The sequence below is a fragment of the Nanorana parkeri genome, unplaced genomic scaffold, assembly GCF_000935625.1.
Source record: "Nanorana parkeri isolate BGI_ZX_2015 unplaced genomic scaffold, ASM93562v1 scaffold183, whole genome shotgun sequence".
Classification (NCBI taxonomy): Eukaryota; Metazoa; Chordata; class Amphibia; order Anura; family Dicroglossidae; genus Nanorana; species Nanorana parkeri.
Genome location: NW_017306451.1, coordinates 778310 through 797951, shown reverse-complemented (window position 1 = coordinate 797951; position 19642 = coordinate 778310). Strand labels below are relative to the sequence as shown.

Sequence of the window (19642 nt, the reverse complement as noted above, 5' to 3'; positions counted from 1 at the left end):
GGGATGACCAAGGTGATGACTTCTGCTGCACCAGACCATACAACTTCCACTGAGCAGGTCGCGACCAATGTCCTCGACAGAACAGTGAACATCTTGAAGGCTATGCCTGAGGTCAAACTAGACCTATTGCTTCTGCAGTAGGACTTCCAGAACCTTTAAGGCCAGGTTACAGAGGTTAGTTCTCACAAAAAACAAAAAAAAAACACCTAGATGATTGCCACATATGTATGCTACAGTAGTGCTACAACACATAGGCTAAGCTGCCGAAGGATCTAGCAAGAAGGATAGGAGCAAATAAAAGTTCATTTTTATATATACTTTAAGTGATGCTTGGTATACTTGGTATTGATCGTGCAACCATTAGCAGCTGCTTATAACTTAATCACAGACAAATACAAATGTGGACTGCAAGCATTACTTATTAACTGCTAAAGGTGCCCATACACTGCACGATTCTCGTACGAGAATCGCGCAGTGTGAATGAAGACGTGCGACCGTTTCTACTGTACAGTCGCACGTCTTTTGTCTAAGGCGCATGCTAGAAAGCCAGCCGAAAATCTTACGATTTTCGGCTGGTTTGAACGGTGCTCGGGAGACAAATGCCGAACGGGTCGGTGGTTCATATCACTTGTTTTAGGGCTAGACCGCCTAAACCTAAAATTTCACTATATCACTTGGTTATACTAAGTTTCATATTAGTTACACCTTTAGCGCTTTGATATATATTTTTCTCGATGGTTGTAAAGTGTATGGCCCCCTTTACAGTAATCATACCATAAACTATGCAGATCTGCTTCCTATAAAATAACACTACAGGCTGATTTACCAATGGAGTTGGGAATCTTCAAATTGTGTAATTATTCACTGTAAGCATTTTGAAATGAAATAAGTTAACAGGAATTTGATTTTAACATAGTAGGATATTTAAAGTGAATATTTACACAATTTATTGTTTGAAGATTCTCAGCTCCTATAGTAAATCAGTTTCTAAGGGGCCTATTCACAAAACTGGCAAAGGATCTAGCCGTAGCTTTGGCTGATCCTTCGGCTAGCTTCGGCCCCAGGACCCCTTCGGTTCACTAGAACCGAAGGGCTTCTGAGATGCATAGAGATGCTTCTCAGGAAATCGGACGGACAAATAAAATAGCCTATGTTGTTCCATCATATAACAATATATTATTGTTGTCATCAACAATATTACAATATTTAGTAAGAAGATAGGCAAAATGGGTGGTCAAACTGGGATTTGAGGTTCTACACAATATATGTCCTTAAAGCATAGAGTTCATATTTATTGTTATCATTTTTATTAACATTCTTTAATTTAAGCAAAAGTGTATGCATATTCTGTGATCTATTTCAAGTCAACCTTCATCCTCCCCACCCTTTTTCTGCCATCTCACCCCTCTGAGAATCAGGCACTTCTTTTACTACTTTTCGGGGAACCCTCCCTGCACTTCCTGGATTCTCGTCTAGGAGAGAATGTTGAATGCAGTTGACCACAGCCTCCTGGGATACCCACGTCACACATTAGAGGAGGCCGCGGGGTACTCTACTGTGTATATGTCACGTTATCAGGGGGACAGCTGTCTCTTCTTGTTTCTGAAAGTAGACCCCCCAATACACGTTGTAGCGTATGCACGTCGTCAGGGAGCGGGCAGCAAGAACCTGGAAGTTACAGCCTGCTTCTGATGACTTCGCAGAAGAAGATGGTGGTGTAAAGCAGAAGGGAATTGGATCCCTACAGAACACCACTGTGTATAACCCATTGAAAAAATAAGGGGACAATAGGGTAGATGGTGGGTGGGGGGGAGTAAAGTTCCTCTGAAGTATTATTATTTTTGTTTTCCTATAATAAATAAAAAGAAGAGCATCCCCTACTCAGAAGTTGCTTTATAAATATTGTTTTCACTATCCCCAGGTCAGCAGTATAGTATCCCTTCAAATATCATACCTTGCCATCCCTGATTCAGCAGTTCTCCTGCAAAAACCACTCTGTGTCTCCCACCTGCAGCTCTGCAGCACTTACCCATGGCATACCACCTAATTGCATTTGCAAAATTGTATCCCCCATCCCCAACTCAGCAATGCCTCTGTCCTCCACATTCCCAATTTTGCTTTTACTTTTATTATTCAATGTATACCTTTTGTCAGTGTCCATGAAAGCTCTAAAGGTATTCTTTACACCCATTCTGCAAACAACGCCCTTAATGTCAGTTCTGTAACCAGTCCACATTCCATGAATTGTCTAAACTTCATCTGAACTCTAACCCACAAAGCCTTGTCCGTCCTTCCCTCCCAGATGTGCAATGTATTTCATATCAGGAAGTAAGTGCCGTGAGAGTAATAGTTTTCCTGTATTTGCTATGTTAGGCATTATATGTGCACATATGTTCCTAATGCACTTCTGCTTGTCAGTCCCTTGAAGTAACAGCTTGCTATCGCTACTCGTCCACAGAAGGCATCATTGAGAGGAAGAAGATCTATTATCTTGGACTGGATTTTTGATGTGTGTGGGTTTTTTTTCTTTTTAAGTTAGAGTTTTTTCAACTGATTTAGCTGACTTCAATCATTAACTTCCTCTTTGTCTGAAATACTAATACTTCTAATAGAACCAAGTACAGTGTTCAGCCATTATTACGATGAGGACCTGGATCGAGCCAGTGGTTGCTGGGGCACAGGTTGCTAGCTCTTTTTATGACACAGCTTTACTATTTGTGGTCAAGAATTACTATAATCGGACTACTACATCCTTAAACACATCTCATTCAGTCACGCTACAGAAAGCCATATCAAACTTCTATATCATACACAACCTCATTTTGGGACTTACCCCGCTGCTGTCAGCGTATATCCTTGCAAGGATCGGAGACAGACAGAGAAGAAAGGTCACAATATGTGTTCCATTGCTTGGGTACTTTATCTCCAGGTGTTTTTTGTTGCCTGTCCTCTTCTTAGACTGGCCTATAGAAGTCATGTTTGGCTCTGCTGCTCTGAATGGTTTAACTGGCTGGTTTACAACCTACTGGGCTGGGGTTATGGCTTGGGCAGCCCTGGACTCCACTAAAAAAAGACGATCCCTCAAGTTCATCATTATTGAATTAGTGTATGGATTATCTGGTTGTGTTGGCAGCTTGGCTTCTGGGCACATCTTTGTATCAGTAACAATATCTAATGATCCAGGAGCAACCCTAGTTATATGCAGCGTTTCCCTTTATTTTTTATGCCTAATATACAGTTTATTTATTTTAAAAGTGCCTTATGATGAAACAGAGCGGTATGGGAATTCAGGTGAAGGAGTGGATGCAGAAGAAGTCAGTCATGAAAACTCACCTGAACCAACTGAGCGTTCCAAACTACTGGGTGAAATAAACAGACCATTTGAGGACCTCCCTCCTCAGACTCCAGCCAAACTTTTTATTGCTCTTCTCTTTGCTACTGCCATATTGTACAATATCTCGGTGGATGGAGGAATGGACGTACTTAATTTATTTCTAATTAAAGAACCTCTAGGGTTTAGTCCTACCTTCATTGGTTATGCCAGTGCTGCTGGTTATTTGATATTCATCACTAGTTTCTTGGGAGTTTGGATTTTTTCCAGATGTCTTAAGGATGTAACTCTAATTATAATGGGCATAGTGTCCTTCTGCGCTGGTATATTCATTATGGCATCTGTACGATGGACTTTCTTGTATTTTGTTGGTAAGTTTAACAGTTACACATTGAATCTGCTAATATCTTTTCTTTTTCTTCAGGCATCTGATCATTGCTGCATCATTTTAGTTTATTGTTATTATTATTTATTTAATTGCCAGTGTCTACTGAACGTATCCCAGTTCTAAACAATTCCTTTTCATATTTTTGTACAAAGTGGAGAGTCAAAAAAAAATTCTTGTTATTTGCACACTTTTTACAGACAAAAAAAGTGGGTTTTTTGCAATCCCTGTCCTCGAGGTTTGTGTCAGGACAGGAAGTGATGGGAAATCTCTTCACTGAGCATGCAGAATTAAGTAAAACACAATTTGTGTGTATAATTAGCAATAAGCATTAGAACAGAGGTAAGAAAGCTTGGCACTCCAGCTGCTGTGGAACGACAGTCCCATGGAGCATTGCAAGGCTCGGATATTCATAGGAACAATTAACAGAGGCATAATTGCATTTATAGTTTCACCACAGCTGGAGTGCTGAGGTTGCCTACCCTGGGGTTGAAATATCTATCAGGTTGTTATTACTTAACCCTTGCAGTGTGGGGATAGCCCCACTGCAGGGGTTAATTTTTTGATTGCCTGGAGTTCTTCTTTGGCTTCAGTTCCAGATTCAATTCAGTGTCCGATGCTTTATGGAAATGCAGCATTTTCTAAAATATTCATTTTCAAATAAGAAAGAATAGACATATAATTTTTTGGGCTGTACTAGTAAACAATAATCATCAGAACATTTTCTAGACACAAAAGACTGTACAGTCAACTATAATTCACAGAATTTATGGTGCGAAACTGATACTTCCACTTTTCCCTTCCTCAAATATTACAGATCATGCAACAGGCATGGTTAACCTGCAGGAAAATCTTGACATTATGGTCTGGCAGTTGCATAGGAGGCCTGGCCCACAGATCAGAACTTATTAATATTAATAATACACATATTTGATGCAGATGTAGTTATAAGCCACATTAGACAAAGCCCCTTTTGGGAATTAAAGATATATTGTAGCTCACATATTGTTCCTGAACGTGCTTACACGTAGGGGCTGATGTATAAACATGATGTATAAACCTTCCACCCAGCATAAAGCTGGGCAAATGCTGTTTACATGGCATTACCGCCACTAAATCGTACCATCAAATGGCAATAGCTTTACTCTGGGTGAAAGGTTGCTGCATCAGCCACATTGTATTACTATTGTGCTTATTTGGGAATTACATCAGTAGTAGCTGACCAATCAGAAAGTACCAGCAATAGTGACGTTCCTTGGTCATGTGCGATGACCAATTTTGACATTGGTCTTAATTGGGTTCTGCTGTGTAAGACTGTATTGAGTCCTTCGTACAGGGCCGGTGCAAGGATTTTTGCCTACACAGGCGAGGGTGCATTTTTGCACCCCCACCCGCTTGTAACAGTACGAAGAACCGCAAAATATGTTGAGCAGGACCATAAACTAACACTAACTATTCTCTAACACTGACTGCACTCCCTATTCACTAACACTAGCTATTCTTTAACACTAACTGGTTAAATAATCCATAGTACAACTACATGTTATGTACTATGGATCATGATTGAACCTATTCATGTTAGCAGCGGAGAATTGTAAATCTATTGCTGGAGTGTGGTGGAGGTGTGTGCTGTATATATGTACTACATATACATTACACACGTCCAGTACACTATAGCAATAGATTTACAGCCATCCCCGTCCCAGCTTCCCTCACTCACAGTTTCACTCCGATCCCTGTTGCCTCACGCGGTGCCTCTTGTAGTCGTTGCTGGGCAGGATCGCTGCATCGCGTCTCGGTGCTCAGCTTGTGGGAGGCGCTCACAATTCTGCCCTGCTAACATGAATGGGTTAAATCATGATGCATAGTACATATACAGTACAAATGTCCTGTACACTGCAGTAATAGAGTTACAATTATCCCCTGCTAACATTAATAGGTTAAATGATCTGTAGTACAACTACATATTTTGTACTATTATGTACTATGGATCTTTTGACCTATTCATGTTAGCAGGGGAGAATTGTAAATCTATTGCTGCAGTGTACTGGACGTGTGTAACGTACATGTACTACGTACTACATATAGAGTACACTGCAACAATAGATTTACAATTATCCTCGGCTAACATGAATGGGTTATATTATCTATAGTACATAACATGTAGTTGAACTACAGATCATGTAACCCATTAATATTAGCAGGGGATCATTGTGAATCTATTGCCGGCAGTGTATTGGGAACGTGTACTGTATATATGTACTACATATAGAATACACTGCAGACAATAGATTTACAATTATCCTCTGCTAACATGAATGGGTTAAATGATCAGTAGTACAAGTACATGTTATGTACATATTATGTACTATGGATCATTTATCCATTCATATTAGCAGAGGATAATTGTACATCTATTGTCTGCAGTGTGTACTCTATATGTTGTACATATAGAGTACACACTGCAGACAATAGATGTGCAATGATCACCTGCTAATAATCATTAGTTCAGACCCCCCCTTGCCCGCACTCACTACTAGATGAAGGTGCCTCGCTGGTTGTAGTCCTCAGCGGCTCGCTGTGCTGGAGAGCAGCGGCGAGTCAGCGCTGGTCCAGTGGGAGGAGCTCCAGGTGGGGTCCTAATTTAGCTGGCCGGCGACTGCCTGAGGTGCCGCGCATGTCGGGATCCTCTGGCAGTCGCCGGCCAGCTAAATTAGGACCACACCTGGAGCTCCTCCCACCGGACCAGCGCTGACTCGCCGCTGCTTTCCCGCATCGAAGGTAAGTGAAGAAAAAAAAAACAACGCAAGCATCGGGGCATTTTGACAAGTTGTCAATATGCCCTGTTTTTTCCGCCCTGACCCTTCAGCGCCCTTAGGCGGCCGCTTGCCTTACCTTGCGGTAGCGCCGGGCTTGCCTTCGTAAACCCTCAAAGAGATTAAAGAGACTTTATGATACATCCCATGCATTCCTGGACACTGATTTAAAAATACATAATTTGTATTTTCTAGGACACAAATATATGTTGTAAATATTAATACTGAATGCTGTGCTTGATTATTTCATAGCTCGAGCTGTGATGATGTTTGCTTTAATACCAATGCCAACAATAAGGTCTGTTTTATCGAAACATATACAAGGATCATCATATGGTGAGTAGAACTGTAACATAATATTGCTTAGGAAAACTTGGAACTCATTCTGTCTGATCAGGTCTGTACCTGTGTGCTGATTATTAAGAGCACTAGGTCTAACTCTATTGGAATGCACAATCATTTTTTTTATTGGTGGTGGTTTTAACTTTAATAATGGTATTTGAAATGGATATGTGATTTTTATCGTAGTATGCCCTAATTTTAAAGTGCCAAGGAATTTAATTTAGTTCATACATTTAATTTCCATGTTGGAAGTGGAGATGTAGCATTCTGAACCAACCATGGCACATCGGGGAAAGGCATGTAGATTAGTGGGTAAAGCTTACAGCTTGGAGTGTCTGGCTATACTGTGGATTGTTCTGATATAACATACTTTATATGTCACTGCCTGCTGCAGCTCTATGTATTCAAAGTCTGGGATGGAATGCTTTCATACATAGAGATGATCTGTCTGAGCTGCACCTTTCTCCTTTTTAGCATTGGAGTTCATTGAGCTCACTGTAACTTCCCCAAGTTCAGCTCATTACTCATTTATAGTGAGTAATCAAACATTTAATAATCATACAAAGCAAATACACCGCTCACATCCACCTCCACAGTCCAAGGATCTAATCTGCTTGTCGGCTCTAGGGGCACGCCACAGCCTGACAGGCACTAAATCCAAGTGTAAAAAGGAAATCTGAACTCCAAAAATAAATCTTACATACGTTGTTTAATCCATGAGCATAAATAAGCTGTACACTGTTACGCAACTTTAATCTCTCACGCGTTCCACCATTATGGCTTGAGCACAGAACTCTGTGCTCAAGCCATAACGGTGGAACGCGTGATAGTGTGAAGTTGTGTGACAGTGTACAGCTTATTTATGCTCATGGATTAAACAACGTATGTAAGATTTATTTTTGGAGTTCAGATTTCCTTTTTACACTTGGATTTAGTGCCTGTCAGGCTGTGGATTGAGGCTTTCCTTTTTTTTACATGAATCAAACATTTAATGCTGAATTCCAAGATTAAAACAAATACCCTGGCAATGGGGTCCCACTGCACTGCAAGGGTTAAATGCTTTTTAACTCTAGAGGGGTAAAGGAGTAAGCTGTAATGTTTACCTTATTCTTCGCTCTGGCCAGCATCCATCGCTTACCTCTTCTCTCCGATGCTCCAGGTTGTGACGGGCCTTCACCATCAAGGAAGGACTATTAGTCCCACTACACAACATTGACCTGCTGCATCCATTGCAGCATATGTGGGCCTCTAGTGACAGTGTGTCATAACAGCAGCACTCTTTACTATTTCACTGATAAAGCACATTGTCCACATGGCTGCTATGAGCTCACCCTTTATGGCCCTTCTACGCCAGCTGACCTATGTTTAAAAAAGCCATGCTTTATGGCTACAAATAATTTGGCCTAGTAATTTCCCACATAGATTTGCTGGAACCGCCAACCTGTCACAAGCAGGGTTCCCCTCAGAAACCCATGGTGGCAGCGAAACCGAACCTCATTCCTAGTAGTTCATCTCATCATATCAAATATTTTACAATGAACAAATACTGACATTACTATTATGTGAATGAGCAGCATAGCTGAATTAAATGTTTTAGTTTGTATCGGTAAATAAAGCTCTTATTCCTAAAAGTTAAGTTTAAAAGTAGTATTCTATACCAGGCAATCAGAATTCAGGGTGCTGAAGTCAGACCAGATGTATGCTGATTGGTTCCTATGGGTAACTGCACTGAAGAATGATCAATTTAAAAAAAAAATACATTTTATTGAATGAGACCAATGGTTTTGTACTTTATCTTTCATGCACTGATGATACTTTTTCTTCCCAGGAAAAGTCTTTGTTGTACTCCAGCTGTCAATAGCGATTACAGGGGTTTTGACATCAATTGCATTCAATAAGATCTACCAAGCCACTTTAACCTCATTCAGTGGAGCTTGCTTTATTATATCAGGCATCCTTTCCATTCTGAGCATCATCCCCATCAGGTGAGCACTGCATGCACTATAAGTAACATAAGGCAATTTACCTCTCGTATGTAATATAACAATTAAATTTTTAGGGGTGATTTATATATGCCCCTCTCATAACTGTACATAACAAGACTTTCACATGGCTTAGAAAGATTTATGTGCATATGCAGTATCCATAATGCATATAGCAAGGGCGAGAGATTTGAATAGTTTGACACATTTAAAAAAATCACAGGAGCCAAATGAAACACAAAATGGTGTTTTCCTTTAAACTGTATGTAAACCCTAACAATGAACTTCTCCTTTTTATTCCCTTTTGGTCTGTTAAATACGTGTTCTGTTATATCTATTGGTTAAGTGCCAAAACATACCTGTTGATCATGTCAGAAATTCGCAGCTGCCCTGTGTTCTCTGCACACCTTTTGTCTTATCTTAAAAGGAGAACTATGGGGTGAGTGAATAACACTCATCCCCATAGTTAGAGCCGACGTGTGACATTGAAACTGTTACATGTCGGCTCTAAAGTTCAGGAAGTGAGCGAACACATACCGTTGCTCGCTCACTTCCCAATCCTCTCCCTGCAGAGAGTGGTGACTGTCCATCACTGCTCCCTGCAGGGATTCCCCCCCTCCCCTCCCCAATCCTGCAGTGCTGGCTGGAGGAACAGACAGGGAGGGTGTGGGCACAGCTGGCTCTGCCTCTAGATCGGCAGATCCCACTGTCATGCTGGGCACACACCTTACAACCATCGCAAGACTTTTGTCTTGCGATGGTTGTAAGGTACTTAAAAAAACGCACCATCTGCCTATCTTGGACAGGCAAATCATACTTGCGATGAACGCAAGCCGCGCCCCCCTGAGGGGCGAGCTTTCGATGACCGCAATGCCGAACGGGCAGTGTGCGCTTGAGCATCACTAAAGAGGAAACTAGGAGCTGGGTGCATTTCTGCCAACTCAGCAAGTATTTTCTTGTACTTGCTAGGTTTTAAAGGGATAAAACATGGGGAAATATACATGTATTGCAGAGATGTAAAGCACATGCTTAGTTTATAATTTTCCCTTATGCTAATTTTGCATATGCTTTACTGTAAATTTATGAAGCAATTGCTAAACATCTAACAAGTATCTCCGGAGACCTTGGCAAAATATTGTTACAGTACTCTATTAACTAGACTTGCCACTCAGGAAAGCTGCTTGATACTTTTTTTTAATTTCTTGAAAAAATGCCTGAACCTGATAACATAAAACATACATTAGTAAGTAACCGAAAGGTTCTCCAGACCAAAGAAGCTCCCTTAACTTTAGACTGGTGAGCAGGTTAATAGGAAATGCAAAAAGTCAAATTATTAAAGGGATACTGTCATGAGAGATTGATGAAGGTTCCCATTACCCAACTCTCATTTGAAAATGTTAGTTTGCTGGCCGTCATTCTAATACTTAGTTAGTCATGTTGAAAAAAGACACAAATCCTTCAAGTTTAACTTATAAACCCAGACAGTGCTGTCTAAGTCACTGGCCCAGAAAGAGAAAAATAGTTCTGACCCTTTTCTGAAACTCATTTACAGCATGCTTGTTCCAGGAGTGTGACTGAGACATGATGAAGTCATACAACCAGGCATCTAGCATTTTTTAGAGGGACGTCAGCAATGGAAGCCCCTATACTACTCTTATGACAAAGTCTCTTTAGGTATGAGGGCTCATACTGCTGAACCTTTTCGAAGAATACCCATTGCCTGACTGTCTCTGGCTTTAGTATTAAGTCACTTACCTGAAACAAGCATGCATATTAAAAAAACTGTGAAGTAGAAACTCCCAACCTCCAAAAACCTTCCAAGTCAGTGGCTCAGAAAATTTTAAAGACATTGGATCAGCGTGACTGCCAGACAACTAGCATTTTCAGATAAAGGAGTCAGCTATTGCAGACTCTCTTTTTTTTTATTCAGTACATGTTTCCTTCAAAGGAATGTGAGGGCTACCATTGTGGACCACCCTGTACAAAAAGCTAGTTTGCTGGCTGTTATGCTGACATACTGGCACAAATATTTACCGACTTAAAGCAAGTATGCAAATAGGGAAAGTCAGTGAACAGTTAGAAGTCTCAATGCATGCCTTTCCAGAATAGTGTTGAAACCAGAAGCTCAGCCAAGCAACTGGAATTTTTGAGGAGGAGAGGTCAGCGATGGTGCCTTCCATGTTTTTTGCATGAAAGGCTCCTGTTAACCTAAATGGTACCTCCCAAAAAAAAAAAAAAAGCTTATCATGTCATAGTTTGAAATCAATGTTTTTTTTAAAGTGATCACTTTCTATTTTATTTTTAAATATTTAACCAAGCATGTTTTCTTATCCTCTTTTTCAGCGTTGCTGCCTTTAAATATTCTTCGCTATTCCTTCACGCCAGGAGAGGATAAACACAAAGCATAACACTATAATGACTTCTGTTCTGTTTATCTTGAATGTTATATATATATATATATATATATATACTGTATATCTGTATATATGTATTTATTTTTGTTGCATAATTATTTTGACAAAGAGAATAGTTTATTGCCTCTCACCTCAAGGGAGCCTCACATTTAGAACTTTTTACCTATGTCGCTCTGATGAAGGGACCCTGCGTGGCCCCAAAACATTGGCTGTTTGATACATGTGACCCATTTCTCTAATAAATGAACACAAGGATTTAAGATTATTCTTTAAGTGCTGGTGATCTTTATTCTTATCAAGGTCTCTGAGCAGTCACGGTAAATATATACACTGCAAGCCACAACTGACTCTATACGCTTGGGTGGAGCAGTTTTTTCACATAATGTCAGTTGTACTAAGATGCATAATTGTAATTTTAAAAAATCACATAACATGTCAGAGAGTTTTGGTGTAGTATGTAAATCATATTTAATTTAGTGTCCCCATTCCACTATCTACTTGAAAATCCAAATCTGAGCTTCTTGAGAAAAGACAGCCTAGGTCTTCTATTAGGTGTAAAGAAAATCAAAATCTCTAAAAGAAAGGCATCCATAGGATGGATTTGTTTCATGATGCATGTGGTATATTTTCTCCTTGCCCCTAATAGGAGGCCCAGGCTGTATTTTCTTCAGGATGATCGGATGGAGATTAAGTAGCTGACTTAGGGTTGCCACCTGTCCAGGATTCACCCGGACAGTCCAGTTTTTGAATGCTGTGTCCGGGTTTCATTGCAGCAGAAACCTGGACACAAGATGTCATACAGACAGGGGCAACCAAAATTAAGATAGGGGATACTGGCCCCCCACTGGAAATAGTCTCAACTGTGATATTTACATGTGATTGGGTGGCATAATTTACATATAAATAAGCCACTACCTTTTCTCCCCCAAAAAATGTCAGCGCATTGCTAGGTGTTCAGGTTTCGCTTGAAGAAAAGGTGGCAACCCTAAGCTGACTAGTATCAAATTTTGTGCCCCCATTCTATGATTTACATATGTGGCCATTGCAACCAATGTTCAGATGTGTTCTTCCTTATCTACCCAGATTAGAGACATGACAGCTTGATGGTTTTATTTGCTCAGATGGTGCCTGCTGCAGTGGCCATCAGGACAAATGGAGAGGGTGAATTTTCCCTTTGTGACACAGACATGTAAAGCTAAAGGGGGGTCCTAACCCTTCACCACTCCATGCCAACAAAACTCTTTAGTGAATAGAGTTTTTTTGAAGCTTAAATGCTCAGGCTCAGTGTCAGAATGCATAATTTAACTTGACAATGACTTTATGACTAGTTAATGCAACATGGTTAGTGGGAACTAGAAACGCACAGGGGTGCCCATTTCAAATTCTCTGCTGCAAGGTTATGGATGATGTGGGGATGTACACAGAGGAGTGCCTCCTGGTGACTGAAATTGTTAAGCCAGTTCTCAAGTCCCAGATACCAATCTGCACCGATACCGATACTAGAATAATTTCCAATACCAAGTATCTGGGCAAGTACTGGTACTCGCCCAAATTCTCTGATACTTACCCCAATACCTGAACTTCCAGTCAGAGGGAAAGTCCTGTCTCCCAGCTTCCTGATTGGTCAGGAAGCCAGGCTGCCTAGCTACAAGTGAAGCCAGCTGCCTAGTCAATCAGGAAGCCGAGTGGCAGGTCATGACTTGCAGCCCGGCTTCCTGATTGGTCAGGAAGCCAGGTTACCTCGGAACCTAAAGCTGGTGTTTTTTCGATAGAACACCGACTTTCCAAGCAATCAGGGTCATGACCCACCACCTGGCTTCCTGATAAGCCGGGCCAACAGTACCCCGGGATGCTGGTAAAAAAAAAATTGTACTCGTACACGATGCCGAAAAAACGGTATCTTTGCATCCCTAGTTGGTACCCACAGGGTTTCTTACATCCAACTGGCTCTTATATTAAACTTCTGCTCCTCTTTTTAGCCCCCTAGCCTTAGCAGCAGTAGTAGCTTTTGCACTTCTCAAGGCATCAATATCCAGTTGGTTCCAGGGGGGAGTAGTGAAGGCAGCTATTACTCCAGAGGATCCAGACAGGTGCTCTGAATTCAAGAGGAGCACCCAAGAAAAACTATTGATCACCTCCACCAATAAGCTCCCCCTTCCCAGTTCCTAAATCACCACCATTGCTACCCAGAAGAGGCCGCTAATACATTTTTCCTATAAACTGGCTGTGCAGTCTCCTATGTCTCCTGTCATCTGCGACCCTGCCGCAAAATCATCTACTTCACATGCATAGTACTTTAGCATACATTACACACAGGCCCCATTCCCACTGAGCGATTTATCGAGCAATTTTTCCAGCGATATCGCTCATATTTCCACGCGATATCACTCTATGTAGCTTCTCCAATCCATTTGAATGGAGCTGTTCACATCTCGTCGCTCAATATCGCTCAATATCGCTAAATATCGCTTGTAGCTCCTACATGACCCTTTTTTCGAGCGATTTTGCTCCTGATTGCATACAGCCCAATAGGAGAAAGTCGCTCAATATCGCCCAATATCGCAAGTCACTCAATATCGCTCAATATCGCTCGTCGCTCAGTGTGAATGGGGCCTTAGGCTTGTTCTTAAAGTTCAATGCTTTGCTTTATGAACCGCAACAGTCTACATTATTGGGTATAGAGATATTTATTTTAACAGGAAACAAGAAACTAATCCAAATAATTGGTTCCACTGTCCTTTCAAAAAGGTAGTATTACACTTACATTAGTCTCCTTTAGAGGGTGAAGAGGGTCATTGCAGTGCCCATTTGTGCAGAGCACATTTTGTCTACATCCAACTGCATCCCAAGACCAGCTCCGAGGCCCAAGGTCTCATATTGGAGGCCCACGCTCTAAGAGGCCCAGAATGGAGACTATGAACACAAACCTTCTTACATGGTAACTTGCCAGACTTCTCCCTGAGTTCTTTCTGTGCTAGAATGCTAGAGAGGAACATTACCTGTTCATTTAACTGTCCCCCAAACAGTTACTTTGAAGGTATGTCAACTGTCAAGGTTGCCAGTGTGCTTATATCCGCTCTCAACGGCACTTTCAAGGCCTCAAATAGCTGTTGTCATATGTGCAACACCATGGCAGCTGCAATCCAAATAGAAGCTAAAATGGCACTTTCCTTAGCTGTAAGGGCTAGGGGGGTGTAGTTCCACTTTAAATAGCTCACTAGCACCACCTAGGGTACATTATACTAAAAGAGGGAACAAAGAGTGTTACAAAGTGTTCAACATTCTCATGGAATGGGTTAAACATACATTTTCATGAAAATCATGAAAGAGAAAAAAATTGATGTAAACACCTGAAACAACATTGACCATGAAGCAGAAGAATATCATCAACCTATGTGCATATCTAGATATTTCTCTTTTGGTGAATAAAACTCTGTGCTCCTATCCTATCTATAATATCTAAGCTGCCAGCAATAAAATGAATATATCATTAAAAAAACAACAGCAATCAGTGCAGTGCTATAGTTTCACCCCTAACCCATCACATACAATAACATCAATAGTGTATTTAAGAACATACCTACAGTAACATATAAACATTCAATCCAAAATCCCCCTGAAAAGTCCACTTGTGATTATCTCAAAATATCCATGAGTATCAAAGACTCAACTTTTGAACACAGACTTGAACTCACCTTCTTGGATGGACCTCAACTAAATTATGTTACTAAGGTCAAAAGGGCTAGTTACCCAAGCAAGGGTTAATCATCATAGCCCTCCTGAGAGCCTGCACAGCCCACTCGAGTGCCGCACAGCCCACTCAAGTGCCACACAGCACACCTGAGAGCCTGCTGAGTCCACTCGAGAGCCCACAGACTCTACCTCAGAGCCCGCACAGCCCTGGTGAGAGCCCACACAGGCCACCTGAGATCCTGGGACATCAGGGTGCCACCCCAGAACAACACAGAGTATGTAACCTCATATTACTTTGTATTGCTCTATAATGTTTTGCTGGAATTTGTAGTCCTCTAAAGACAGTCTCCTTACTCTTTCTCTTGGCTTCCTATTCGCCAAAAAAATGGCCGTGCAGGGTGCTAGAGGGTTCGGGTTTCACTTGAAGAAAAGGTGGCAACCCTACTGTATCCTGATCTTGAATCGTAGTACTGTCTTGAGCTTGAAACCTAGTCTTGCCTTGGGTCTTTAATCTTGTACCTGTTTTGTTTCTTGTATCCAGTTCCTGTCTTGTATTTCTTTCCTGTTCCTGTCTTGCATTCTGTTTGTCTTGTACCTTGACTACAGTCAATACTTCTCCTTGTTCCTGGGGACCACCTGCGACATTTATGGCCAGAATGTATAGTTGAAGTCCTGGGGGCATGCAAGTACCAGTAGGCGTATATTGCTTTATGGGAAAGGCGACTGCTACCGGTGAAACAACCCGCAACTATACACTCTGAACAAGGTGTCTGCGTACAGGCCTGACAACAGGATACCAAAACTTTAAAACACCAAGAAGCAGCATCATTATAAGTGATTTACTTAGCATAACAGCTTAATAAACTTTTAACTTTAATATAACTTTAAAGGAGAACTATCAGGTGAGTGATTTTCACTCACCTCATAGTTCTAGCCGACCTGTGACAATGAGACTGTCACAGGTCGGCTCAGTAGATCGGGAGGTGAGAGAACACATACCGGCGTTCGCTCACCTCTCGATTTTGTCACGGCTCTCTGCCGTGACAGGGGAGGGGCTGCATTCCCCCCTCCCCGCTCCGATCCGCCAGCGCTGACTGGCGGAACGGACGGGGGAGGGGGCGGGTACAGCTGGCTCTGCCTCTAGATAGGCAGAGCCAGCTGTCACTCACGCAGCTGGGCGGATCCCGACACAATTGTCGGAATCCGCTTCAGCTGCGGCGTCTCAGTATACCGCGAGCAGCTGCTCGCGGTATACTGCGGCATACTGCGGCGTCTCAGTATACAGCTCGCTGTATACTGAGGCTAGGGTGACGGGAGGACGCTAATTTGTGTCCTCCTGTTACCCTAAGGAGAAGTATGGGGAAAAGACTTAACCCCATAGTTCTCCTTTAAGGCTATTACTTTTGATACAAGGTACTTTCTAAAAAGGTGTGGTAACTACTGTTATCTTCCTTGTTCCTCATACCATGCTGTATGTATTACTCATACACGGCAGTACCTACTTCTCCATTTAGAACTGCCATTTCCAAAAGTCTAGCAAAGGAGGAAGTTTCACATTAAAACCAGTTTTTTTTTCTCACATGACTGCCACTCATAACCTACGACAAAGCTCCTCGGATTATTTCGATTTTTCAGATCAATGCTAGATGCTGTTTCCCTGCTTTACATTTCAGAAGAAGATAAGAAGAAACACAAAGATTCAAAGTTTGTTTGCAACGCTTTTGCAATACATTCACGGTGAAATTTAAACTTTACTTTTCTTCACACAATGGAAAATGTAGGCTAGGTTAAGGACTGCTGGTTAAGCTTGGCTACAAAAGAAGCTCCAACTATGAGTGGGTGTACAGTCATCTGAGAAAGACCACTAATTTATGAATAAAGGTTTTCAAATTCATAAAGATGAGGACCTGGGTCGAGCCGGTGGTAGCTGGATCCCAGTTAGCCAGCTCCTTTTATGAAACTGGTTTACTTTTGGCGGTAAAGGGTTACTACAATCAGACAAGCACACTATCGAACAGTTCCAGCGAGGATATGCTGCAGAAGTCCATCTCTAATTTCTACATCATATACAACCTTATCATCAAGCTGACCCCTTTGCCTTCTGCCTATATTCTGGCAAAAATAGGAGATAAAGGCAAACGAAAGATTGCTCTATGTGTTCCACTTGTTGGGTTATTTATATCCAATTTATTTCTCTTGTTTGTAAATCTCTGGGACTGGCCCATACAAGTCATGTTTGGCACAGCTGCTTTTAACGGCTTGTGTGGTTGGTTCACAGCTTACTGGCCAGCGGTTATGGCATTGGCTTCACTGGATTCCTCCGCTAAGAGAAGGTCACTCAGGCTTATTTTCACGGAGTGCACCTTTGGCTTGGCTGGATTCATTGGAAGCCTAATTTCTGGCCATATATTTGTTTATCAAGTTGCAAATCACCCAGGCATACTTTTGGCGTGCTGCAGCCTTGCAAGTTATACTTTTTGTCTCTTGTATGTCGCTTTTATTTTGAAGACGCCTCATTGTGAAGTTAATACAAAAGAGGACACTATGTCTAGAATAGCTACAGCCCAAGCTGAAGACCAGGCAGACCGAGAAGAAGTTCCTACAGAACGCAGCAGTCTAATTAATTCATCCAGTGAAAATGCAACACACGGGCAAACATATATAACTGCATCTTTTTCTAAAGTAACTATTTACCTCCTGTTTTTGAGTGCTATCTTATATAATTCTGCTGTTAATGGTAATGAAGATGTCATCAATTTTTTTGTACTAAAGAAACCACTGAGCTGGGGCCCAGTAGAAGTCGGCTATGGAAATGCTGCAGCATACATGATCTTCATTACTAGTTTTATTGGCGTTTTTGTTTTCTCCAGATGTTTACAAGATTTGAGTATGGTTATTTTTGGAATGTTTTCATTTTTTGTTGGGGTTCTTGTCATGGCTTTTGTACGTTGGACCTATCTTTATTATGTTGGTAAGTGAATGAGTTAAAGAAAACCTATAACTATTCATTTAATTTTGCATTGCAGTTTATTTCAATTGTATTTAAATATTCATATTTTGTATTTGTTTAGCTTTTGGCTCCTTTTCACAATTGTAGCCTTACCTATTTACAGCCTGTTGTTTGCAGGCACTCATCTTAGTGATACATAGCTGTGACCCATCCCTTATCCAAAAGCTCAGTCCAGGTTTTTATCAGATGAATGGAGTTGCAAAGCAAGCTGCTTTTATATGCTTTTATTTACTCTTTATCTAAAATGAAAACTTTATGGTATTTTTGAAACTGTTTAATTATTTTTATATATTTTAGCCAGACTTGCCATGATGTTTTCTCTGATCCCTGTGCCAACAATCCGGGCTATATTATCCAAAGCCACAAAGGAGTCGACTTATGGTAAGGGGAATGTAAATGATATAGTTCTTATGGCTCACAACTACATACTACAGTCTACTACATGCATACATCACTACAGTCTCTCATCAATATGATTAGTGAATAATAATTTACATATTCATACTTTTTGTTATGGTTTTCAATTACATTACGTCATCTGTCAAAGTTATAGTCAGGCCCGGCGCAACCGCAAGGCAAGTCAGGCGGGAGTAATTTGGTGGAACAGGGTCCAGAAGGCAATTGGTAATTTGGTGGAACAGGGTCCAGAAGGCAGATGGTTAGGTGGGAGTCTGAAAAACATTTAGCAAACTCCAATGTAAAAGAATGTATTAAAAGTGGACGTTGATCTGGTATGTTAGGTGAGGGAGATATCTGGACAGCAGACAATGGATATCACATTACGAATTGCATCAATCTTGTTTTTGAAATGATTGGCAATCCCTTGAGCAATGAGTGAGTTAGTTGGTGGAGGTAGTGGAGAATGAAGAAGAGAGGTAAAGGTAGAAAAAGGTTGATGAGGAATGGATGAGAGGGTTTAAAAATAGGTTTGTTTGGCAGCATAGAGACAGGAATGATAAATTAGGGGGGCAGATTTATATAAGGAGACGTTATGCAGTGATTTAGTTTTGCGCCATAGTTGCGCGGCTCTTTTGAGACATTTGGTGTTAGTTTACCAGGGTTGCAGTGGCCAAGGTTTTTTTGGGGGGGGGGGCAAAAGTGTCCAGGGAGGCTGAGAGTGAGCTGTTGTAGACAGAAATGGCCAGGTTAGGACAGGACAGGAGGGAACAAAGAGAGGTAAGTATATCCTGCTGGGTAAGGGCAGGGACTTCCACAACTTTGCTTTAAGAAACTCTAGCATATTATTTTGTTTAGTTCTGTGGACAAATAGCTAAATGACAATTGTGTTTTGTTTTGATTTTGTGTTTTAGGAAAAGTCTTTGCTGTGCTTCAAATGACCATGGGAGTTGTGGCTGTGGCCACATCAACAGCATTTATTGCAATATATCAAGTTACTCTCGACTGGTTTAGTGGCTTCAGTTTCATTGTGATCTCTATTGTTACCTTTATAAGTTTTATTCCAATCAGGTAAGAAACAATGTAGATTTGTAGATTTATTGTACTGTTTCACCATTATATCATGTACCCAAAAAGGCCTGATAGAGAATGCATGCACGCCGCCATATATGATTTGCAGTACGTCTGTGCTGGTCAAAACACCCCTGCACCAAAACACAGGGGAGGGAGGTCATATGAACATATTACTAATAGAGACCTGGTCTGGGGCCTT

At 41.2% G+C, this 19642-nt stretch overlaps 2 protein-coding genes across 2 annotated transcripts in view; both read left to right on the top strand.

Moving 5' to 3' along the window:
- The first annotated feature begins 1636 nt into the window (after nt 1–1636).
- Nucleotides 1637–8863, top strand: LOC108785896 (thymic stromal cotransporter homolog). The gene is made up of 4 exons (XM_018555073.1): nt 1637–1717; nt 2613–3702; nt 6785–6868; nt 8703–8863. The coding sequence occupies exons 1-4, from the start codon at nt 1637–1639 to the stop codon at nt 8861–8863; spliced, it is 1416 nt and encodes a 471-aa protein (XP_018410575.1).
- Nucleotides 8864–16807: 7944 nt separating this feature from the next.
- Nucleotides 16808–19642, top strand: part of LOC108785895 (thymic stromal cotransporter homolog) — a 7971-nt gene continuing 5136 nt past the window's right edge. Inside the window, exons 1-3 of the mRNA XM_018555072.1 lie at nt 16808–17934; nt 18271–18354; nt 19284–19440. Of these exons, the coding sequence (XP_018410574.1) occupies nt 16863–17934; nt 18271–18354; nt 19284–19440 (1313 nt within the window). The 5' untranslated portion in view covers nt 16808–16862. The remainder of the gene's footprint in view (nt 17935–18270; nt 18355–19283; nt 19441–19642) is intronic.

Bases quoted from the DNA above. Each gene is read 5' to 3' on its own strand.
- LOC108785896 (XM_018555073.1), top strand. From the start codon at position 1,637: ATGCACGTCGTCAGGGAGCGGGCAGCAAGAACCTGGAAGTTACAGCCT. The intron at 1,718-2,612 runs GTAAAGCAGAAG...TACTTCTAATAG, and splicing joins TCGCAGAAGAAGATGGTGGT to AACCAAGTACAGTGTTCAGC. The intron at 3,703-6,784 runs GTAAGTTTAACA...ATTATTTCATAG, and splicing joins GACTTTCTTGTATTTTGTTG to CTCGAGCTGTGATGATGTTT.